The sequence below is a fragment of the Rhinolophus ferrumequinum genome, chromosome 11, assembly GCF_004115265.2.
Source record: "Rhinolophus ferrumequinum isolate MPI-CBG mRhiFer1 chromosome 11, mRhiFer1_v1.p, whole genome shotgun sequence".
Taxonomy (NCBI): Eukaryota; Metazoa; Chordata; class Mammalia; order Chiroptera; family Rhinolophidae; genus Rhinolophus; species Rhinolophus ferrumequinum.
The window spans coordinates 50134447-50155320 of record NC_046294.1 but is presented as its reverse complement, the minus strand read 5'-3'; the positions used below and the strand labels follow the sequence as shown (position 1 = coordinate 50155320).

The 20874-nt window shown below is 54.9% G+C and overlaps 1 protein-coding gene across 10 annotated transcripts in view; it reads left to right on the top strand.

Annotated features, from left to right (window-relative positions):
* Nucleotides 1-20874, top strand: part of GDPD5 (glycerophosphodiester phosphodiesterase domain containing 5) — an 89616-nt gene that overhangs the window by 54132 nt on the left and 14610 nt on the right. For all 10 annotated transcript variants that reach the window (XM_033120469.1, XM_033120468.1, XM_033120467.1 and 7 more), the window contains 6 exons: nucleotides 7957-8060; nucleotides 11019-11112; nucleotides 11745-11804; nucleotides 17427-17525; nucleotides 17779-17872; nucleotides 18271-18416. In XM_033120469.1, coding sequence (XP_032976360.1) covers nucleotides 7957-8060; nucleotides 11019-11112; nucleotides 11745-11804; nucleotides 17427-17525; nucleotides 17779-17872; nucleotides 18271-18416 — 597 coding nt within the window. The remainder of the gene's footprint in view (nucleotides 1-7956; nucleotides 8061-11018; nucleotides 11113-11744; nucleotides 11805-17426; nucleotides 17526-17778; nucleotides 17873-18270; nucleotides 18417-20874) is intronic.

Here is a 20874-nt window from a genome sequence, read left to right as displayed (position 1 = left end):
GACCAGACAACCTAGAAACAATCCCCACACATCTGAGAATGTGCTGTGTACTAAACGCACGTGGGAGTTACTGCAAATATCAAAAGCGGTGTAGGCACAGCCGAAGGATCCATTTGGTGAAAGTAAAATTAGATCCCTGCCTCTTACCTCAAACCAAAATAAATCCCAGATGGATTAAAATGTGTTGCTTTTTTTTCCTATTCTTAAACTTCTTTTCTATTTAGGAAGCACACATTTGTTGAGAAAATTCAAACAACTTGGGAAGACGTAAAGTAAAAGAAATTCTAATCTTAATGCTTTAGTAATAAGACTTTCCATCCTCTCTCCACACACGTAGACATCCATTTGGAGCTCTAGACAGGTGGATATACCAGATAGATGGGTTAGAGATTTAAATGTAAACAAGGAAGCCGGGAAATTACCAGTATAAAATATGAGTCAGATATATAACCTTGGGCCGCATTCCTAAACATGATACCAAAGGCAAAACCTATAAAGGAAAAGATAGATTTGACTGCAGGAAAATTTAAATTTTTATACAAAAAGCATGATAAGTAAAATGAAAGTCAAATGATAAAATAAGAAACACTATACACTATACATGAAAGTTAGCAGTCTTACATAGAGAAAGCCCTTATAAGCCCAGAAGAAAAGAAGCCAGGTCCCCTAAACAAAACCTTCCTGGCTCTGCGCCTTTGCACCTTCCGTTCCCTCCCTCTGCCTGAATCAAGGCTCCCTAACCTTGTCACCCCAGCAAGCCCATTTCGTTCAGCTCTGTTGCAGACATCCCCTCTTCCTGGAAGCCCTCTAGACTTTCCGTCCTCCCGTAACCAGCGGTGTGCTCTAAGCAGCCCAAACATTCCTGTTTGTCACACTTGCTCCTAGGAACGGAGCTGCCTGTTGGCTGGTCAGTCATCTGTGAGGGTTGCTCAGAGAGGAGTCCAGGCCTGATTTGTATCCCAGGGTCAGCACACATGTGTAGAATGCCTGGAAGAAAGTGGTGTGGCGGGGAGACGCTGGCATTGGCTTGGTAGGGGGTGTGAGGTAGGGGTCTAATGATACGTTTTACCAAATGGAGGTCCAGATGTCCCAACAGCCTCTGTTGGGTTCTCTGTCATTTCTGTACCAGTTTACCATGTACAAGTCCTGTACAAGTCCATGCTTCCACGCCAGTCCCCTTCTTTGGGTCTCAGTTTCTCCATTTCTTAATTGGAACTTTCGAGGACGAGGCAAGATGATCTCTGAAATCTTTTCTAAATCTGAAAGCCAGGGATGCCTCCTTGGCACAGCCTGTGTCTTGCTGTGTGACCTTGGGCAAGGCCTCCTGAGCCTATTTCCTGTGTCACACAAGGATAATTACACGTCCTGCTCTTTGTTGATTTGGCACAGTTGGGCACTGGAGACACCCAGAGCGAGGTATGAATTCTGGCTCCACCATTATGTTTGCCCTTTATGACCTTGGGCCAGTCACCTCTCCTCTGTGAGCTCTGGTTTCCTCCAACTATCCTGCCTGCCTTGCAGAGCTTAGAGAGGATGAGATGAACTGGGGCAAGTAGAGGGCTCTTAGGAGTCCGCCCCAGCTCTGTGAAGCGCTCACGTCGGGCTCTGGCCTCCATAGCCAGCGCTGCAGGGCTGTGAGATGAGAGGGGTGGCTGCCACGCCAGGGTCTTCTTCCTCCATCCACGCCGGCTCCTGCAGAGCCAGACCTGACCTCTGCCTCCGTTGACCGTGGCACCCACCCTGGGCCAAGAGTGGGCCGTCTACTGGCCGTCCTCAGCAGCCAGAAAATTTTGATGTGGAGCAGGGGGCAGGGGAAGCCTTGATCACTGTCTTCACATAATTAAAGGTCTGTCAGACGCGAGATGATAATTACAGGAACGATCGTGGATTTGGCGACTCACAGCTTCCATCTGTAATCTGATTCGGGCCTGGCAGCCTGCCCGTGAGGTAGAAGTGATGTCATCCCCGTGAACAGAGGAAGCTGAGGCTTGAGGTCTTGATTGGCCCACAGCCACGCGGCTAGTGGGGAGAAGGGCCGTCCTGGTCATTTGACTCCAATATTTCTTGCCCTTTTGTGGGACTTGTTCTGTGTGGTATGAGAGAACCAGCTGAAGAGTGGCGGTCAAGGAGGCAGATTTCAGATCCTCCTCGGGGAGGGGCAGAGGAAAGGGAAATAAGTCCTCCTGCCCTCCAGTCGCCAGACCCTTTGTAGGTCCTGGTCTGCGCGGGACGCCAACACTGCTGCCCCCATTTTACAGAGCAGGATGCTGGCACTCACAGAAGATACATTCAGTAGGTGGTCACTCTGGGACTCAAACCCACTGTTGCTGCACTCCCACATGCAGCCTGCCCCTATCTGGCTGCTGTCTTACAACCTTTGGTCCAAAGGAGGAGCAGGCAGCATCCAGAGGGGGAGTGCCCATCCCTGGAGCTGTGGGAGCAGAAACAGGGTGAACTCCTGCCCTGGAGGCTGCAGAGGCAGTTTTTTCCCCAGGGGTGACAGACAGGAAACAGGAGTCCAGCCAGACAGCTTTGGCTGTGCGACTCTGTGAATCTGAAGTCTGTGCTGGTGCCAAGGCCAGGGAGGTGGCTGCTACTCAGGTGCTGTCCCGATGCAGGTTCTGTGTGGGGACCGAGGGGAGGTGTTCAGACCCTGTGGGGTCCCCAGCAGTGGGAGCAGTGTCTGGGGCCACAGTCTGAGGCAGCAACAGCAGCAGCAGGACCTGTGCCCGCGCTTCCTGTGTAGGTCCTGGGTGTATGGCTGCAGCCGTCTGGGTGACTGAGTGAGCCCCAGCTGCTGAGAAGCTCTTGCCGCACACGTTTCTCTCTGAATACAGAAGGCTCCGGAGTGGGTGGGAAAGAGGCGCAGAAGGGTGAGAAGACGTACGATCAGCATGAGACAGTGAGGAAAGCAGCAGCCTTGGGGAAACTGGCACACTTGCTGGGCACAGGGTGGAGGGGCTCGTCTTCGTAGAGGGTGGGGGCAAGAACGGGAGGAGATGAGGCAGAGGGTGTGGAGCTGAATGCTCGTAGCCTCTGGGTCTGGGGCCTCTGGGATGCTGTCAGCCACCCGTGGAGCAGTTGAGGGAGCATCCTAGCCCATCCTTGGCCAGGGTGTCCCCTCCCCAGCTGCTTGGAGCCCCTCCTCGTGCTTACTCCACCCACCAGCTTACAACCTGCCTGCCCTCTGTCCTGCTCCCAAGCAGCTACAAGGCTCTGAAGGAAGCTGGGGTGTCACAGGAGCACCTTCCCTTGGTTCCCTGGGGCTCCCAGGCTCAGCCTGAAGTTAAGTCTGGACTGGATGATGGCCTTGTCCACTGGTCACCCTAAAGCCTCCCTAAGAGACGGTCACATTCACACCTTCTGTACCTCACACCATATCTGAGCACCACCATGTGCCCTGAAGGAGTTCACAGCCCAGTGAGCTGTTCCTTATTATGCTCCTGCTGTGTGCCACTTGGCATACGTCGCCTCATTTAATATCAACCCTCCAAGGTAGGGGTTATTAATCCCATTTTATAGGTGAGGAAACTGAGGCTCAGAGGGGCTGAATAACTTGCCCAAATAGCAGAGCCAGGTCTGTCTGTCTCTTGAGCCTGGGCTCTCTCCATCTCTACAATTCAGAATGTGGTTGAGGGTCAAACTGGCGGGTCTCAAGAGTCTGTGCAGAAGCAGTCAGGGAAAGGCAATCTTTGGGTGCTGGAGCAATGAGAGGGCTTCCACAAAGGAGAGAGAGGTTTGGCCTTGGGGGGGTGGGGTGGCTGGACCCAGAGAGAGGGGAATCCCTGCAAGCTGAGCTGGGCCTGGGGTGGCCGTATGGGTCCCAGTGGGCAAGGGTGGGCTTTGGGGAGAACTGTGCAGAGACGGCCTCCTGTCAAGACATCTGGGTTCAATCCCACCTCCACTCCTCCTCCACTTGGTCACTTTGGATACATTGCTCAACCGCTGAGTCACCTCTACTCACCCAGATTGAGCCTTTGTGCAGGTTAGCAAAAGGCACCCCTTCCCCAGGACTCTCGACCAACATCTGCTGGAAAATCGTCATGACACGTGCAGACTGATGGTGAATATGAGTGGCACTTTTTAGTATTGGGGTCCACAACTTGCTCAGCTGTGCATGGTGGCCCTTCTCTGAGGCTCAGTGTCTTCATCTGCTCTCAGCCGGGGGTAAACACCCATGAATAAATCCCCCAGGGAATGTGAGAGGTGACAGAGGGCCAGTGGGCCCACCGGACCTCTCCTGACTCCTGAGCCAGGTCCCCTGGGAGCAGGGCCAGGCTGGCTGGGTAATGGCGGAGCAGGCTCAGGCCCCTCCTGTAACGCGCCCTGACAAGGACCCTTAGTGCCATTTGGAGCCTCTCTGTCAGTGGAGCCGCTCTCCGGGCCACTTCCTCCCGCAGGTCCCTGCCTCCCCTCCCCCCTTCCAGCCCCCGCCATTCAGTTTTTTCCTCTGATTGTTCTTAGAGTCACCCGCTGTCTCCCTCCCCACTGCGTCGGGGCCTCTTCATCCCCGTCAATGGGTTCCCTGTGGCCAAGGAGCCTCCGGCTTGCAGCTCCCAGGACTGTCATCCCTAGGTGGCCTCCAACTCCAGCTCGTTCCCAGTTCTGATAATGGGGTTTCTACTTCCTTATGGCTTAGGCCCTGCCTTCATCTTGCCATGCCCTGGGTGCCTCACTCACTTGTCACTTCTAATCTTGTCACCCTGGCTGGTTCCCAGGGCCAGGGCAGGGTAGCCCCTCATTCCTGCCCTATTCTCAGTATCCAGCCAAGGGAGGGCAGTGGTTCTTAGTGCACAAGACCCCCGTCTGCTGTGGGCCCTCCTGACACCTGCAGTCTTCCTGGCTACCTGCCAGAGTTGCCCCTGGCTCCTACATCGCACCCCGCCACAGGACATCTCCCAACACCTGTGACACTACCCCTATCCCAGTGCCCTGGTGCCACCACCTGTCCATCTCCAAGCTGCTTGCCTGGGACAGACCCGTCACAGGCCGAGGCTCACCCCTCGCCCAGGCCCCCGCAGAGCCTTGTGTACTGGCCAGAGGCTCAGTGGCCTTGTCCCTGCTGAGGTAGAGCCATCTCTGGATAGAGGGCTGCTCGCCGCTGCCAGCTCGAGGTCCACAGAAGACTCAGTGCTCCTGTGTGGGTGTTGGGTGGTGAGCCCCCAGTGAAACCTCTCCTGGGTGTGCGTACTCATGTGGGGGTAGGAGAAAGGGTATTTCCTCACTGACTGTTTCATTATCGAATCTTTCTTAAGTTCCCAGCCAACCCTGGGAATATGCAGACCACCCAGCTCTTCAAGGAGCTTACAGTATAGCAGGGAGACTGACAGAGAGACCGTTGTAGAACTACAGGGTGTCTGCCCTACAGACATGGGGCACAGGAGCTCTCCCTGTGGGCATAAGGAAGGCCTCAGGGAGGAAGGGGTTTGCCCGTGGACCAGGTTGCTTTCTAGATGTGAGGATATGGCTTGTGCAAAGGCCTGGGGCTTGAAAGCTCCTGTCTGGGAGACTGTGGGTGATCTGGTGCATGGCATGTAGAAGTACATGTGTGGGGCAGAGGTGGGCCTGGGCTCAGGCCAGGGGGACTCTTGGGCTGGAGCATGACATGAGAAGAGGTGGATCAGTCTTGCAAGACCCAGATGTTTAAGCTGGCCTGAGACCCACCAGCTGCACTCTGCAGGAAATAGGGGCAAATGAATTCTTATTTGTGAGCAAATAAGAATTGGAGGCAGAAAGAGGGACTCTTAGAAGGACTAAAGTGAGTAGGGGGGCGGAATGCTAGACCAGCCAGGGTGGGGGTGCTGGCTCAGACATGGTAATGTAGGCCAGCCCCTTTGGCGCCAGGGTCCCGTGACCCAGCCACAGGAAGCGGGACTGAACTGTGGCCCTTCTCTGCTCCCCCAGACAATCCCAGCCATTCTCTGGCTGGTGGCTGCCAGGGATCCGTTGCTCCTGGAGTGCACGTGGCTTGCCCTGCATTCCTGAGCAAGGCTGGGCCTAGAGCTGGGGCTTATGCCATTCTGTGTCTGGGTGGGGCAGACGCCAGTGGCCTACTCTCTGAGAAGCCAGCCCCCTCCACCTGCCGGAAAGACAGTTTCAGAGTGTTGTCACCTTCATGTCTGTTTATGTACAAAGTGGGGCCAAGCAAGGTGGCCTGGCTTCTCACATAACAGTGAGTAGAGGAAGCTGCTTAATTGTCACCCAAGCTCGAGCCCTCCTTCCCAGGGCTACGTCCAGAGCAGTGCTCAGTGTATGCAATCATGATTCATCAGAGTTTGAGGGTCTTTCCTGCATGCTGGGGGAGGCTGGAACATACTTACAGATATGCTGATAGAATGCTGACTGCTTGCCAGGCATGGTTCTGAGCACTTGGCTTGTATTATGTCATTTAATTCTCACACCAGACCCATGGATCAGTACTATTATTGTCCTCATTTCACAGAGGGGGAAACTGAGGCACAGAGAGTTTACATCAGCTTGCAGTGCCCGAGGTTCTACAGCTAGTAAGTTGTGGACAGAGAGTCTGGCTCCAGACACTACGCGTAACCACTCCACTGTGGTCTTCTTGGCAGCGTAGGGTGGAGGTATCCTGGGCAGTGAGGGAACTCTTCCTCCTCTTTTCACAGCCGTAATGCTAAGGGAGTAGATGGGGGCAGTCCTTACGGAACCCACGGGGATGCAGGGCTGTCGTCTGGGAGACATGGTCATGTGAGCGGTTCACAGTGTACAGAGTGTGAGTTTACAGACAGGGACACTGATGCTGTGGGAGCACCAAGGAGGGTGCGTGGGTGGCAGGAGCGCAGTCCAGGAAGGCTTCACAGAGGAGGTGACATTTGTGCTGACTTGAAAGATGAATGGGAATGTTAGGTGACCAGACCCCGGGGGTAGTGGCCCTTCCAGAGTGAAGGAACTGGTCAGGGATATGAAGCTGGAGGGATGAGGGGGCATCCCCTGCTTGGCTAAGCAGTGAGGCGCCATCAAGATGGTAAATTGGGGTTAGAACTGTAGCTCGGAGCTGGCTATCCTGTGTGGGTGGAGGTGAACTCCAGGGAGCCCGGCAAGGAGCCTCCTGGGCAGTGTGCCCACGTGAGAGATGCCTGGCTGCTCCAAGGCCTCCAGCCCCTCAAGGGAAGGTGGTCTTGCTTCTCTCCTGCACTGACTTCCCTTTAAGGGCTGTTGGTTTGTTCTGATGATTTCAGCAGTTTTCCCAGAGAGCAGGATGTCCAAGCTTGTTGTGCTTCTGAGATAAGGGGGCGGATGAAAGCAAGGATAAACCCAAGGGCTCAGCGGAAGCGCCTGCAGACCTCTAAGCCGGCCCTTTGGGAAGCAGCCATAGAGGGTCAGATGCCCCCACCTCCACCTCTGCAAGAGACAGACGGGTGGTCTGGCCTCTTCTTGAGGGGCTAGTGTATTTCCTCAAATACGGGGGTGGGGTGGGGTATTTAATCCTAACATGCTGTGTAACTTGGGCAAGTTGCTTTGCCTCTCTGGGCCTCAGTATTTTTATCAGCAGCACTGGATGGAGGTGGGTAAGAACAATACCTGCTTTGTAGCCTGTGTACAGAGGGAAGCAGGTGAGGGATGTGACCTCACAGACTGCTGATCACTCTGCCAGTGGAAAGCTCAGGGCAGACGTGGCCTTTGCTCCCGGGACCATCGCCAGAATGAGGAGACTGGCACACACTGCAAAGGCCTCAGGCTGCAGCGGAAAGGGCCCAGCTCTGGGATGGGCCCCTGACCCTGCTCCTAACTCCCCATCATTTTGTGACTGTGTGATGTTGGACAGATCACTGCCCCTCTCTGAGCCGCAGATGCCCCCACCAGTATGGAGAGGGCAGCAATGCCTGCCAGGCAGGTTTGGCTACAAAGGGGGAGAAACGGGCACATGTGGGTGCGAGGTGGCCTGGAAGGCCGGCCCCTGACCCCCCATGACCCCTCTCTGCTCTGCTCTTCCAGTGGGAACGCCTCTGGTTCCTGCTCCTCACCGTCACCTTTGGCCTCACACTCAGCTGGCTCTACTTCTGGTGGCAAGTCCGCAATGACTACGACGAATTCAACTGGTGAGTGGGGGAGTGGTGGGCACGACACAGGCCTCTCTCCCAGGCTGGCCCTCAGAGCTCTGCCACCCGCTCGCTCTCTGTGGCCGTGGGAAGGACAAAGCCTAGCAGGAGCTGAGGCCAGCTGGGAAGAGCAGGGGACTCCTTCGTGGGGCTGCTGTCCTGGAAAATAGGAATGGAAGGCTGGGTGGGACAGGGCTCAGCCGGGGGCTCAGCAGGGGCCCACTTGGTACTCAAGGACCCCAAGTCCCAGAGAACCCAGGGCCTCAGCAGAGGACATGGTCCTGGACCCCAGGCCCCCAAACTCTCTGACCGGGGCCTTGGGCAGGGCTGGCAGAAGCTATGGTTCTGGGAGCACCAGCCCCAGGTCCGAGGGCAGGGCCATCGGAGTGCGATGCCCATACAGGAGAGCACTTGTTTCTATCTCACCCCCACCTCCACTGCCTGCCTTTGTCAAATAGTGAAAGGCCATGGGAGGGGGTGAAGGACCTGGAATTCTCGTGGGAACTCTTCCATTGACAAGTGTAGAAACTAAGGCCCAAAGACACACAGTCAACTGGGGGCAGAGCTGGGGCTCAGAAGCCAGACGCCCTCACTCCCCATTCAGTGCTGTCTTCCTTTGGTCAGAACTTCAGCTCAGTGGGACTGGGAGCCAGTCTCCGGTTCTCTCCGAGCCTCCGTGTCCTCTTCTGTAAAATAGGGTGCCTCCCACCTCCTCAGGCCTTCCTGAGGATGAAAGGAGATGATGCACTGGAGAGGGCTGCAAGCTCGACGTAAGCCTGGGGGCTGCTTCCGGGGAGGCCGGCCTGCAAGGGGGCCATGATGTTGGACTTGGGGAGTCCTAGGACTTTGGGGTGGGTGCTGGTGGGCCATGGTTCTAGGATTCTGTGACGATCCGGAGATTCCGCTCATGGAGTCAGGTGTCCACTCCCCGCTGCATGGCCCTGGGCTGTGCCTCTGTTATTCGTGAGAGAGTAAAGGACATGCTGCTGTCCCACGGCAGCCTGGCAGATGAGCCTGAGCCCCCGCTGAGTCCCAGAGGTGGCCTCTGGTCTTTATTAAATGCCGTAAATCAATTATTCATCCTTGCAGGTATCCACAGCCCCGGCACTGTTGTGGGTGTACAGGAACATTCCTTGCTAGCTAGCCCTCCATGGCAGCCCTGGCTAGTTCTGCCAAACTGGAGGTCTGCTGCCTGGAAGATCAGTGGGTCCACCCCTGTCATGTACAGATGGGGAAACTAAGGCTCAGAGAGGGGCAGGACTCACCTGTGGCCACACAACCAGTTAGTACCAAAAAGACGTACTGAGGACAGTCTGAGGAGACCAACGCTCAGAGAGGTCAAGTGGCCTTTCCAAAGTCACACAGCGAAATGCAGACAATTCTAGGACAGGGACTTAAGCCTGACTGACTATCATGCTGCCCACAGAGCCATCCCACTCTCCAGAGAGTGAGCTCCCTGTTGCTGGGTGGCTCAAGCAGAGGATGGGTGCTGGCTCTGTCGGGAAGACTGCAGAAGGAAGGCCTGCCTGGGACTTAGGCATGGCCTGAACACTGCAGCTCCCTCAGCCTGTCACCTCAGTTTCTTGCAGTCAGTGCTGGGATTCAGGAGAGCCTGGCCCAGCCCTCACGGTGTCCAGAGTCTCTGGGGATCGTTCGCGTAGTGAGAAGATGTGAGTGACCCATGTGGTCAGGGCCGGAGGCCAAGAGCCAGGACGGGGCCATCTGGGCTGCCACTGTCCAGGAGGGCTCCTTTGCAAAAGTGAGAAACAAGTGGAGCCCAAACATCTTTCAGGAGCAGTTACCAGGAACTACCCCTCTCTGGGCCTCAGTTTCCCCAACTGTACAGTAAGAAGAGTACACTCAGTGATCTTCCCGGCGATAGAGTTTCCCCTGGAATCTGAGGGTGGGGGCCAGGGAAGGGCACAGAGGAGGGCAGATGCCCCACAGTGTCCTCCTGCTGTCCCCCCGCCCCTGGCCCTCTGCCAAGGCTCAAAATGGCAGCAGTCCTGAAACTGCCCAGCTGGCACCAGCTCAGATTCTCTGATGACCCTGAGCAAGTTGCTGCCTTCTCTGAGCCTCAGTTTCCCCAGTTGTACAGGGAGGTTGTGGTGATTCAATCTCTCTGGAGAGCAACTAAGCAGTATCTATCAGGCGCCTTTAAAAGTTCATTCCCTCTGGTCCTATAGTTCTATTTGTTAGGAGTGTATCCTAAGGAAATAATTACTAATACAGAAAGATACGTGCACATTTTTCTTTCTTGGTGTTAATTTATAATAGTGAATAATTGGAAACAATTAATTGCTATTAGTAGGAGATTGGCTACATATGGTACATTAATTCAATAGAAGACCACGCAGCTGTTAAACAGATCACGTTTCCTTGGGACTTTTACTGATGGCAGTAAATGCTTGTGTTGGTATAAGAAGAGAATTGAGTACTTGTCAGGTGCGCCTCCCTGTCCTCAGGAAACCCTGTGAAGGGCATTTTATTAATTCTAAAACCCCTTATTTTTCACATTTTAATATTGAAATGGAGATGAATGTCACAATACGTGGCATCTTAGAACTGTCACCTGCACAGGGTCCCCACCTCCTCGAGTGGGGATTCGAATCTGCGTGCACCTCCCTCCCCAGCCCAAACTCTGCCCACTACGCCGTAGGCAGCAGCTCCCAACTTTGCTGTTTGTACAAATGGACAAACATAGGGCGGAAGCCCCCTGGAGGAAGCATCGGCCATGGTCTGCGCAGTGGGATTGTCGTGTCTGTGGGGATTTGTCTTCTTCTTTGTGCCCTTGGCATGCCCAGGTGCCCACCACGAGCCCTGAACAGGCCTGACTGATGACCAGGGGCACAGTGCTATCCTCAGGGAGTGGGCAGGTCCCTGGGCCCGGCCCAAGGGAACTTCCATCCTGGTTCCCGGCAGGCGGAGGTCTGAGCCCGGCCCCTTCTCCTCCTGCAGGTACCTCTATAACCGCATGGGTTACTGGAGTGACTGGTCGGTGCCCATCCTCATGACGACAGCCGCCGCCTTCACTTACATCGCGGGCCTCCTGGTACATGGGGCTGTCTCAGAGGGCAGGTGGCCCTCCTCTCAGGAAGGGGTGCTGGCTGATGGAGGGGCCCACGCTGTTCTAAAGAGGCTTTTACCTGTGCCTCTGGGGCTGCTGCACCTCTGGGGCTTGGTTGCTTCAATTTCAGGAGGTCACTTTGCTTTTGCCCCGTCCTTGAGTGTTTTCCCCTGACCCAGTGAGAGCCATCCCGCTATTAGGACCCACTGCAGACTTCCTCTTCCAGGAACTTCTGCTTTGGCTCCTGTTCCCAATACTCTACGCCCTCAGACTCAGCTCAGTCCTATGTTGGACTGGGGGCTCCTTAGGGGTGAGGCTCAAATCTGCTTCAGTATCCTGAGGCCTGGAACTCCCCAAACATTAAGTGAGCAGTCCAAGTACCGCAGGGCCCAGTGACCTCTTAAGGGAGAAATCCTAAAGGAGGAGGAGCCTGGAGACCTGGGATACTCTGGGGGGAGACCAGGTTTGGGCTTGGCAGCCATTCCCATGGCCTGCTAGGAGGGTTTGCTGACTGCTCGGGGCCCGGCCCAGAGCCGCAGTGGGGAGACAGGTGTCTGGGGAAGTGGCGGAAACCCCGAGTCACACATGATGCCTGACTATGGACCCCCACTTTGCAGGTCCTGGCACTGTGTCACATCGCTGTGGGGCAGCAGATGAACCTGCACTGGCTGCACAAGGTAAGGGCTGCCTCCACGGGGCTGGAAAGCAGAGAGGAGGCTGGGTCCTCTGGGTCCCGATTAGACCTGCTTAGGAGCTAGCACTGAGCATTCACTGTGTGCCTGGAGCTCCTCTCGCAGCCCGGCCGGTGTTAACTCATTTCACACTCATAGTAGCCCTATGATGTGGACAATGTCATCCCACTTTTCAGGTGGGAAAACTGAGGTACAAAGAGGTTAAGTAACTTGCCCAAGATCTCCCACTAAATACGTGGGCGATCCAGGATCCTAACCCTGTAATGTGCAATTAGCCAGCACGGATTACAGCTCCGGCCTCTGGTTGGGCTCTGCCTCGAGTCTCACCCTCTCTTCATTCTTCAGTGAGCTCATCCTAAACCCCGATCCAGTGATATTCCCAGCTTAACGTCCTTTCCACCACTCCCATTGCTCCCAGGCTGTTCCAAACTCCTCCACCCAGTGTCAAGCCCTGCATGCCTGGGCCCTGCTGATGTGTCCCTGCTGCTGTCATGGGAAGGTCACCACCCGCCTCTGCCACAGGAGACATCTCAGGCCCTGCCAGCATGCCTGCCTCTTCTCTACTTTCTCTCTTCACTCTTTCCTCCCTTTCTCTCTCCTTTGGACCCTTCCTTAGTTTCCCCCCGCCCACCCCACTTGCACAGGCTGCTTGGGTTCCCCCAGCCTCGCAAGCTGCCTACCACAGTCCCAAGCATCTGTGTTGTCCATTTCCATCGGGCTCCCTGACCCCAACCCTCCCCAGTCTGGGAGCTGCTTGCAGGTCAGAGTTGGCTTTGCCCATCTCTGTGTCCCACTGCCCTTCCTCAGGGCTGGGCCCAAGGCAGGAAGGCTTCATACAGTCTAAGCTGCAGCGTTCTTCCTGTTCATTGCACACATGGTGCTCAATGTATGTGCCTGATACCTGCTCTTCTGGAGGCCCCAGTGGGCACAGGGGTGGCACACAGCTGGCCAAGAGCGAGCCCCTTCATCCAGGAGCACCTGGGCCTTGAGGGAAGGCTGGGCCATCTTTTCTTTCCCGGTGCCTCACTGACAGTGGGCATGCCGTTTTGAGAAGGGGCAGAAACTCCAGAAATAACCCACGAGATGTGTCCAGAGTGACTCTGAGGGGAGGGGTTCGCTTCCAGCTAGAAGGGGGTCATGGAGCAGAGACCCATGGGAAGAAAGACATAGGAAGCTCAAGTTGTCCTGTGTGGAGTGGGAGGTGCCTGTGGGCATCCGGGGGACCTTCGAGGTCAGGAGCTAAGGAATCAGACCCTGGGACTGAAGTCCTGCAGGGATGAAGAGCAGCCAGCAGCCCTGGGGTCCCCCGCCCTTGTCACTATATCCGGAGGTCTCCTCTGGGCTCGTGGAGTCCCCTCTGTGAGGCCCTTTCTTCTCCTGGCTGCAAAGCTGACACTTGAAAGAACTGTACCAGCTGGCAGCCCAGGTCGGGCTGGCACACACCGTGGTCACCTCCTCTGGGTCATGCCTGGTTCTCAGCAGGCTGGGTCACAACTGCTTGATCCTGGTAGAGAGGTACTGAGCCAGCGGGGTGGCACATCACTGCAGGGACTCTGCTCCTGGGGGGCGGGGATCAGATCCTTCATTTGCGCTGGGGCCAGCTCTGGGTGCCAGCCCTGCCTTCCTCCCCTCTCTGCCCCCTGCCCTGAGATCTCAGCACGAGGAAGGTCCTTCTAGGCAGAGCTGATGTGAAGCTGGACCCCCTGTGCCAGGAGGGAGGGAGCTCCCTGGGTCAAAGCACTCAAGTAGGGGCTGGCTCTACCATTCCGTTTCCACGAGTCTATCACCTGATATAAAGATTCTAAGGACTCCTTATCCTCTTTTTCTTTTAACCAATTTTTGACCATCTAATACATTGACATGGTTCAAAATTAAAAAGATACAAAAAAGTACACAGTGTAAATCTCCCTATTATCTTTCTAGAGATATTTTAAGTATATGCCAGGATACACATTACTTTTCATTTTTCCTTAAACACAAGCCTACTTATACCCTCCATGCGGCACTGTAATAAAACTCCAGGAGCGCCTTCCCCTCAGTACATTGAGAGATTCCCGTCGGCCTCCAGCCCCTGCTCCCGTCCCGCATCCCCGATCCAATCCCTGGGTCTTGAGGTCTCTAGCCAGCCCCTGTTGATGGGCCCAATGACCTCCCAGCTGCTTTCAGTTCACTGCCAGGACAATGTAGCAGTGCCCTGGGTGAGGAATTCTGGGTAAAGTGTGTACTTCTGGAATTGGGATAGTTCTTGCCAAATGGCCAAATGGCCACCAAGTGCCACCATTTCGGGCTCCCTGGGCAATCTATAACTGTGCTTATAAAATCACCCTTGCCCCTATAGTGTTTGCAGACTTCTTGACTTGTGACAATCGATGGGTGAAAAATGGTACCTCAGTGTACTTTTGATTTGCATTTTCCGGATGATGAGTTTGAGTCAGTCTTTCATGTACTTAAGTCATGTGTACTTTCTTTTTTAAACACTGTCTTTTCAAATCTTTTCCCCTTTTTACTTATTAATTTGCAGGAGCTCTTTATAGATTCAGAAAATTGGCCCTTTGGCTGATGAACTGCAAGTAATTCTTTCTAGTTTGTCACTCATCACTTGACTTTGCTTGTTGTATTTTTGCCATAGGAATATATTTTATTCTTAGGAATGTGAATCTGTCATCTCTTTTTATGGCTCCTGGATTTTGTGTCAAGAAAGTCTTTCCCATTTCAAGATTACAAAAGACTCGGTAGCATTTGGTAATTCTGTTTCTACTTTTTAACATTTAAATTTTTTGTCTCTTTGGAAGTTATTTTGGGATATAGTGTGATCGAACTTTGTTCTCCTTAGATGGCTTCCCACTGTTTCCAACTCTCCATTGAGGAATCCATTCTTTCCCCTCTAATTTGAGATGCCACTTTTGTCATATTTTAATTTTTTAATGTATTTGGATCTGTTTCTGAGCTTTTTATTTACTTTCATTTATCTCTCTGGTCTTATGCCAGTATCATACTGCTTTAAATAGTGCAGTTTTGTACTATGTTTTCATCAAGATCTTCATTTTGAGAGTCTCTGGTTCCCCCGAGTCCTGAGGAGGGGAGGTGCCCAGGAATCGTCAGGCTCTGTGCTCGTCATGACCATCCCTACTGGGCACTGACTATGTGTCAGGCACGTTACATCGTACTTCATTTATTCCTTGTAATAATCCTGTTCCTCCGATATGATGCCCACTGAAAAAAATTATACCACTAACATTTAGTAAGCATTTGCTATCTGGGGGCCAAACACTGTGCTAAGCACTTCCCTTGCATGTTCTCCTTTATTTTCCCCAATCCCCGCTCAGGTAGGCACGCCCTCTCCGCATTTCACATCTCAGGAAACATGCTCTGAGAGGTTAACCCCCCTCCCCCCTCTCTCCCCACCCCCGTTAGGCAGCAGAGCTGAGATTTGACTGATGGATATGACTCAAATGTGGCCCTGAGCCTTGGCCAACCATCTGCCCTTTGGACCGTAGGACCCAGATCCCAGGCATGCCCAAGAAGCCAACCTGTGGCACCTCTGTAAGGCTGGGGGTTCCAACTCCTCGAGTCCCAGCACCCAGGCAAGGCTCACTGAACAAACGGGTGTACCTCCTGTATTCCCATCCCTGCCTCTGTCATCACAGGCCTGTCCCACCAGGAAACCAGGCTTACTCAGAGGACAGTGGGTAGGCCTTCTGGGTGGGGTTCCTCCTGTCCAGTCAGATCTGAGCAATGATGGTCACATTGTCGGGATGCAGGGTGGACATGTGGGGGGCAGGGAATCCCACAGACTTTGCAACAATGCTGCTGAGCATAATGGTGCCACTACAGCAACTGCAAAATTCAGAACAAAATGTTTAATTGCATTAGGGTTATGGGGAATTAGTTTTATTGCAAGTAGTTCCACTAGCAATTAAATATTGCCATAAGAGGCTCTCAGAAACGTCCCTTCAGAGGTGCTTACTGTGCCCAAGGCCTGCCTGGCAGGGGCGGCAGGGGGCAGGGAGCCTGCGCGCTGGGGGGATTCCGGTGGACAGTTAGGACACTGCTTGGTCTCCCGTCACTGCAACAGCACAGCCCACACAGCCCAGAAAGAGCACGACCTCTGAGACTGGCGGGATGGGGTTTAGGTCCAGATCTGCCCCCTCAAAAGTACATGACCAAGCAAACCCTGTGCTCTGAGCCCCGTTTCCCTATGCTTAAAATGAAGGTGATAGTACCTCACCTGGGACATTAGGAGTATAAACATGAAGGAAACAGGAAGGGCCTCCCTGCTCCTAGGCACCCGCGGGCCCTCTGTACCTAGACCTGCATTTCTACCCTCCACCCTGGGCGGTATGTCACAGCCAAAAAGCCCCTCCCTCCCCATCTCAGCCTGGTTACCGTTTCCTAGTGGAACATTTGTTCCCGGGCTGATAGGCTGGCATGGCAAACCTGTGAAGGAAAACTTCATCCCAGACAAGAGGGCGTCTTCCCTGCCTGGCAGGGAATCCAGATGGATCGGCCCGTCTCTGCCCTCACTACCTGGAAACTCGATTTAGAGCTTGTTCCGTCGTCCTTGGCAGGTTCTCAGGGTGCTGCTGAGAGGGGCGCTGCAGGAAGAGAGAGAGGGACAGAGCCTGACTGGCAGACGGAACAGCTTCGGGCATGCCAGGGTCAGTCAGGGCACAGTGTGCTCGCCTTGGCTGGCCCGTTGTGGAGCGGGCTAGGGGTTTTGGGGCAGAGGTGCGACCTGGGTGTTAGGAAGGCCCTCCTGGCAGTGTGGGGAAGATAAGAGCCAGGGCTCAAGGCGGGGGTCGGTGGTGGGCTGAGGAGCCAGAAACCAGGCTTCAGTTTTGGGGAGCATCTGACGTTGCATTAACTGTTTGCGATCCCACCGGTCCCCAGAGATCTCTGTCCTGTGAAGGTCCCATCTAGTCTTCCATCAGAGCTGTGCTTGCTTTCTCCAGGAGGTGGTTGCAAGGGCAGCCCCCGTAATACATTAGAAGCTAGAACCTTGGAAGCTGGGGCTGAGAGCAAGCCTTGGCAATGGCATGGGTGGGACAGAAGCCCCCGCCCCCCACCTTGGCTGGCTCCAGCCTGAAGAGCCCCTGTGAGCGTGTAGGGCTGTGCTGGGTATCAGGCCACTGCAGGAGACCTGGCTCCCCAGCCTCCTGCCCCTGAGGTCTGGGCAAGTCAGCCTTTCCCCCCAGATTGCTGGCAGGGCTGGGCAAGGCCTCGGATGCGACCTGCTGGAGAGCGCCCTCCCCCCATTGGCTGGGTGCCGCCTCCCTCACACCCTCAGGGGGCTGAGCCCTGGGGCTACACCTCCGGTAGCCCGGCTCCCTCCCACCTGGTCTGCTCTCTAGTCTCCCTTGTTTCTCTTGCGTTCTGGTCCTCCCTCACTGGGTCTGCCTCCTCCTCCTCCTCTCACGGCCGTCTCTGGCTCTCTGGCTTCTTTCAGTCTGTGCCTGTCTTCCCTCTTCCCCCCTTCCCTGCTGTGTTCGCCTCTCTTGCACTCCCTCTGCCTCTCTACCTCTGCTCCCCTCTCAGACACACTGGGGACCTCTGGGCTGTCCAGCCACCCCGCTCTGACCCCCTGTCTGCTGGCTCTGCCCCTTCCAGATAGGACTGGTGGTCACCCTGGTGTCTACAGTGGTAGCCATGTCGGCCGTGACCCAGCTGTGGGAGGACGAGTGGGAGGTGCTGCTGATCTCGCTGCAGGTGAGTTGGGGCTGTCGTAGCTGTTCCCCCAAACCCTCAGAACAAGGCACTGCCTTTTTATCACTCCCATCTCTTCAGACCAAAGCCCAGAGGGAGCAAGGGAGGGTGCTGCCGTCCAGAGTCCCCAGACTCCCAGTTTCCTCCTAGACAGAGTTGCCGGCTCCGTGGATAGAGAGGGCCATCGGGATATTGGTGACCAAAGGGTCTGGCACGGCTGGGCATCAGCGGTCCCTCTTGTCCCTTCCCATACAAGGGCACAGCACCGTTCCTGCACGTAGGGGCCCTGGCTGCCATCACTGCCCTCTCCTGGATCGTGGCGGGACAGTTCGCTCGCGCAGAGCGGTCCTGTAAGTACAGCTGGGCCGGACCTGCCCTCTCCATGCCCTTCCAGTCCAGGCCAGCTTGTCCTGCCCGCACCTAGACTTTACCTGGGCGTCAGCGGATGAGGTGGGGCCCTTGCTCTCAATGTGGGGAGTTGCGTTCAGCGTGGCCCTTGGGTTCCATGGGGGGCTGCAGCCTCGGTCAGCCTTGCCTGCTTCCTCTTCTGCGTCCTGGTGTGTTTATGTGAGTTAGAGGCCAGGGTCACCTTCCCAGCAAGGATGGGGGCTTCCCATGGCGCTCCCCTCAGAGCACCTGCGTCAGGACATGTGGAGGGAAGAGGGGTCCTCCCCCCACCCCAGGGCTCGTGGTGGGGCTTGTGGGAGCCCGACGCCGGGCAGACAGTGCTCACAGCCTGTGTCTGCAGCCTCGCAGGTGGCCATCCTCTGCGCCTTCTTTGCCGTGGTGTTTGCCCTCTACCTGGCCCCTCTCACCATCTCCTCTCCCTGCATCATGGAGAAAAAGGACCTGGGCCCCAAGCCTGCCCTCATTGGCCACCGCGGGGCCCCCATGGTGAGTGCCACGGAGGGCCCTAACAGATTGGGTGGGGGGAACAGAGCTGCCATTCCAGGGGGAGGTAAGCAAAGACCTATCTCCTTGGATGACCTTGTAGGGAAATGAATATAATACATGTAATATAAGAATAGCAACAATTTTTAGCCCTTTTGGGGAGTTTGTGGGAAGGTTTGATGAAAATGCTGGAGACCTTAGATGGGATCAAACCCTAAAGACCCGTGAAGGCATCTTGCTAAAAACGATGTACCTTTTATCAAGAGGGCGCTGGAAAGACAGGAGGGTTTTAGGCCAGGGCCAGACATTGCCAGGTTGTGGGTGAGGGAGGCCCAGGAAAAAGAGAGCTGCTGGGGGTAGGGGGAAGAGCAGGGCGCACAGGCTATGGCCAGGCAGGAGGAGAACCCGCCCGGCTATGGGGGGCAGGAGAGGCGGGGCGTAGCTCAGAGCCCACTGCTAAAGGGAAGACAGTTGAACTGGGTTGAAATGTAGAGAGGAAGGAGTCAAAGTAAGAGACGTGCTTTTCCACCGACACCCCTGTGACCCCACAGTAGACCCTGCCCTGGAGAGGGCATTCTCCAGAGCCAGGCTCCTTTGGCCCCTTGGCAGCTGTGGGAGCCCGGACCAATTCTGTCTTCTCTGTGCTGCTTTCCTCATCTTGTACCCTGGGATAAGGAGAGTGCCCGAGTGTCTGCCCGTAGGCCCTTCACAAGAGGGCCCTGTGGAGCAGGACTTAGCACATGTGAAGCGCGCAGCTGTGGGCCTGGGACACCCTCCTGGTACCTTGGGCAGACCTGCCCCCTTCTCAGGTCCTGGGCTTCCTGTCCTTGAACCTCTGTTCTCAGTCAGAGGCAGTACAACTCCTCACCCTCAGGGGGCACATGGGGACTTTGGGAGAGCTTTTCTTTGTTGTCACAATATTGGGAGGTCCATGGGTGTTGTTCAATTTTAGAGTAGTCAAGGTGGCCTCACAAAGTAACTTTTAAAAGGAGGTGTTGAGTCTGACAGGATTCACCCTAAGTTCTCCCCCACTGCGTGTGGTGGGCATTATTGTGCCCCTTTTCCAGATAAAACTCAGAGACCTGTGCCCCTGAGCTGGAGCCTGGTGCCCTCCCAGCACACTGCTGCTGGTCCCGGCACCTCCTGGAGGCAACCAGCCGGAAAGGCCATGGCTTCGACATTGGTGGGATGTGGGTTTGGGGTCCAGGTTTGCCATATGCTGCCTGTATGTCTCGGGGGTCACCTGTCCCCTCTGAGCCTCACGCCCCTGTCTATAGTGAAGCACAGCCTTCCCAGGCAGCGGGGCCCAAGATGGTAGCTCCTCTTCCGTCTGTCCATGACCCAGATCCACACCCACCTGTTCTGGAGGCGAGGGGACCTGTGGGTGTGCCGAGGTGGGGAAGGAGGGGGCAAGGGAAGGAGTGAGGAGGCCCAACATGGATTCTTTTCTTGGTACAAAAATTTCAAACAATCACAGAAGTGGAAAGAGAGTATAATGAAGAATAGCATTAGTAAGGTCCAATACCACCTTCAACATCTATCAGCCTTTTGCCATTCTTGTTTCATTTATCGCCCTACTGTTTTTTCCTGCTGTCATACTTTAAAGCAAATCTCAGCCATCGGATCATTTTACCCCATACATACTTCAGGATGTATCTCTAACACGTAAGGACTTTCTTAGGACATAAGCACAACCACATTTTTATTACACCCAACCAAATGAATAACTCCTTAATATTATCTAACATTGAATCCATGTCCAGTTTTCCTTTATCATCTCCAAAATATCCTTCTAGAATTGAATTGTTAAAAATCAGGACCCACACAGCGCACCTGATTAATGTGTCTTCTAAGTAACAACCCCCTTCCTTGTGTTCTGCATGCTGTTTATTTGTTGAAGAAACAATCACTTGTCCTCTAGAATCTCACACATGGTGCATCTGGCTGATTGCGTTCCTGTATTTTTTGAGGGGCTGGCAAAGGTTTCTGCCACGACTCCACCACGTGTCACTGTGACTGCACGTGTATCTGCCTGTACCGGTGTATCTGCCCGTTGGTCCCCAGAACCCCCTCCGTGTGGGAGATTCTGATTCTGGGTCCACACATCTGTGGTGAGCCCAAGTGCACGTCTGTCTTGGAGATGCTGTCCGTGTGCCCTTGGGCGTTGTGCGCACGCACGCACATTCATGTGCACACTTCAATATGAGGTCGTGCTAACTCCAAAGCTTAGACTCTTAACCACAGTGGCCTGCCCACCGGAGTTTGTGACAACCCCCACCCCACGCGCGCGCGCGCGCGCGCGCGCACACACACACACACACACACACACACACACACTCCTGACAGCAGAACCACACATGGGCGTAGGCCCGAGGCAGTGGGGGCCCTGAGACAGGGATTAAGAAGTCACCCTGGAATCCTGCATGCTTCTTGGTGTCCTCCTGGACTCCCAAGGCTGGCC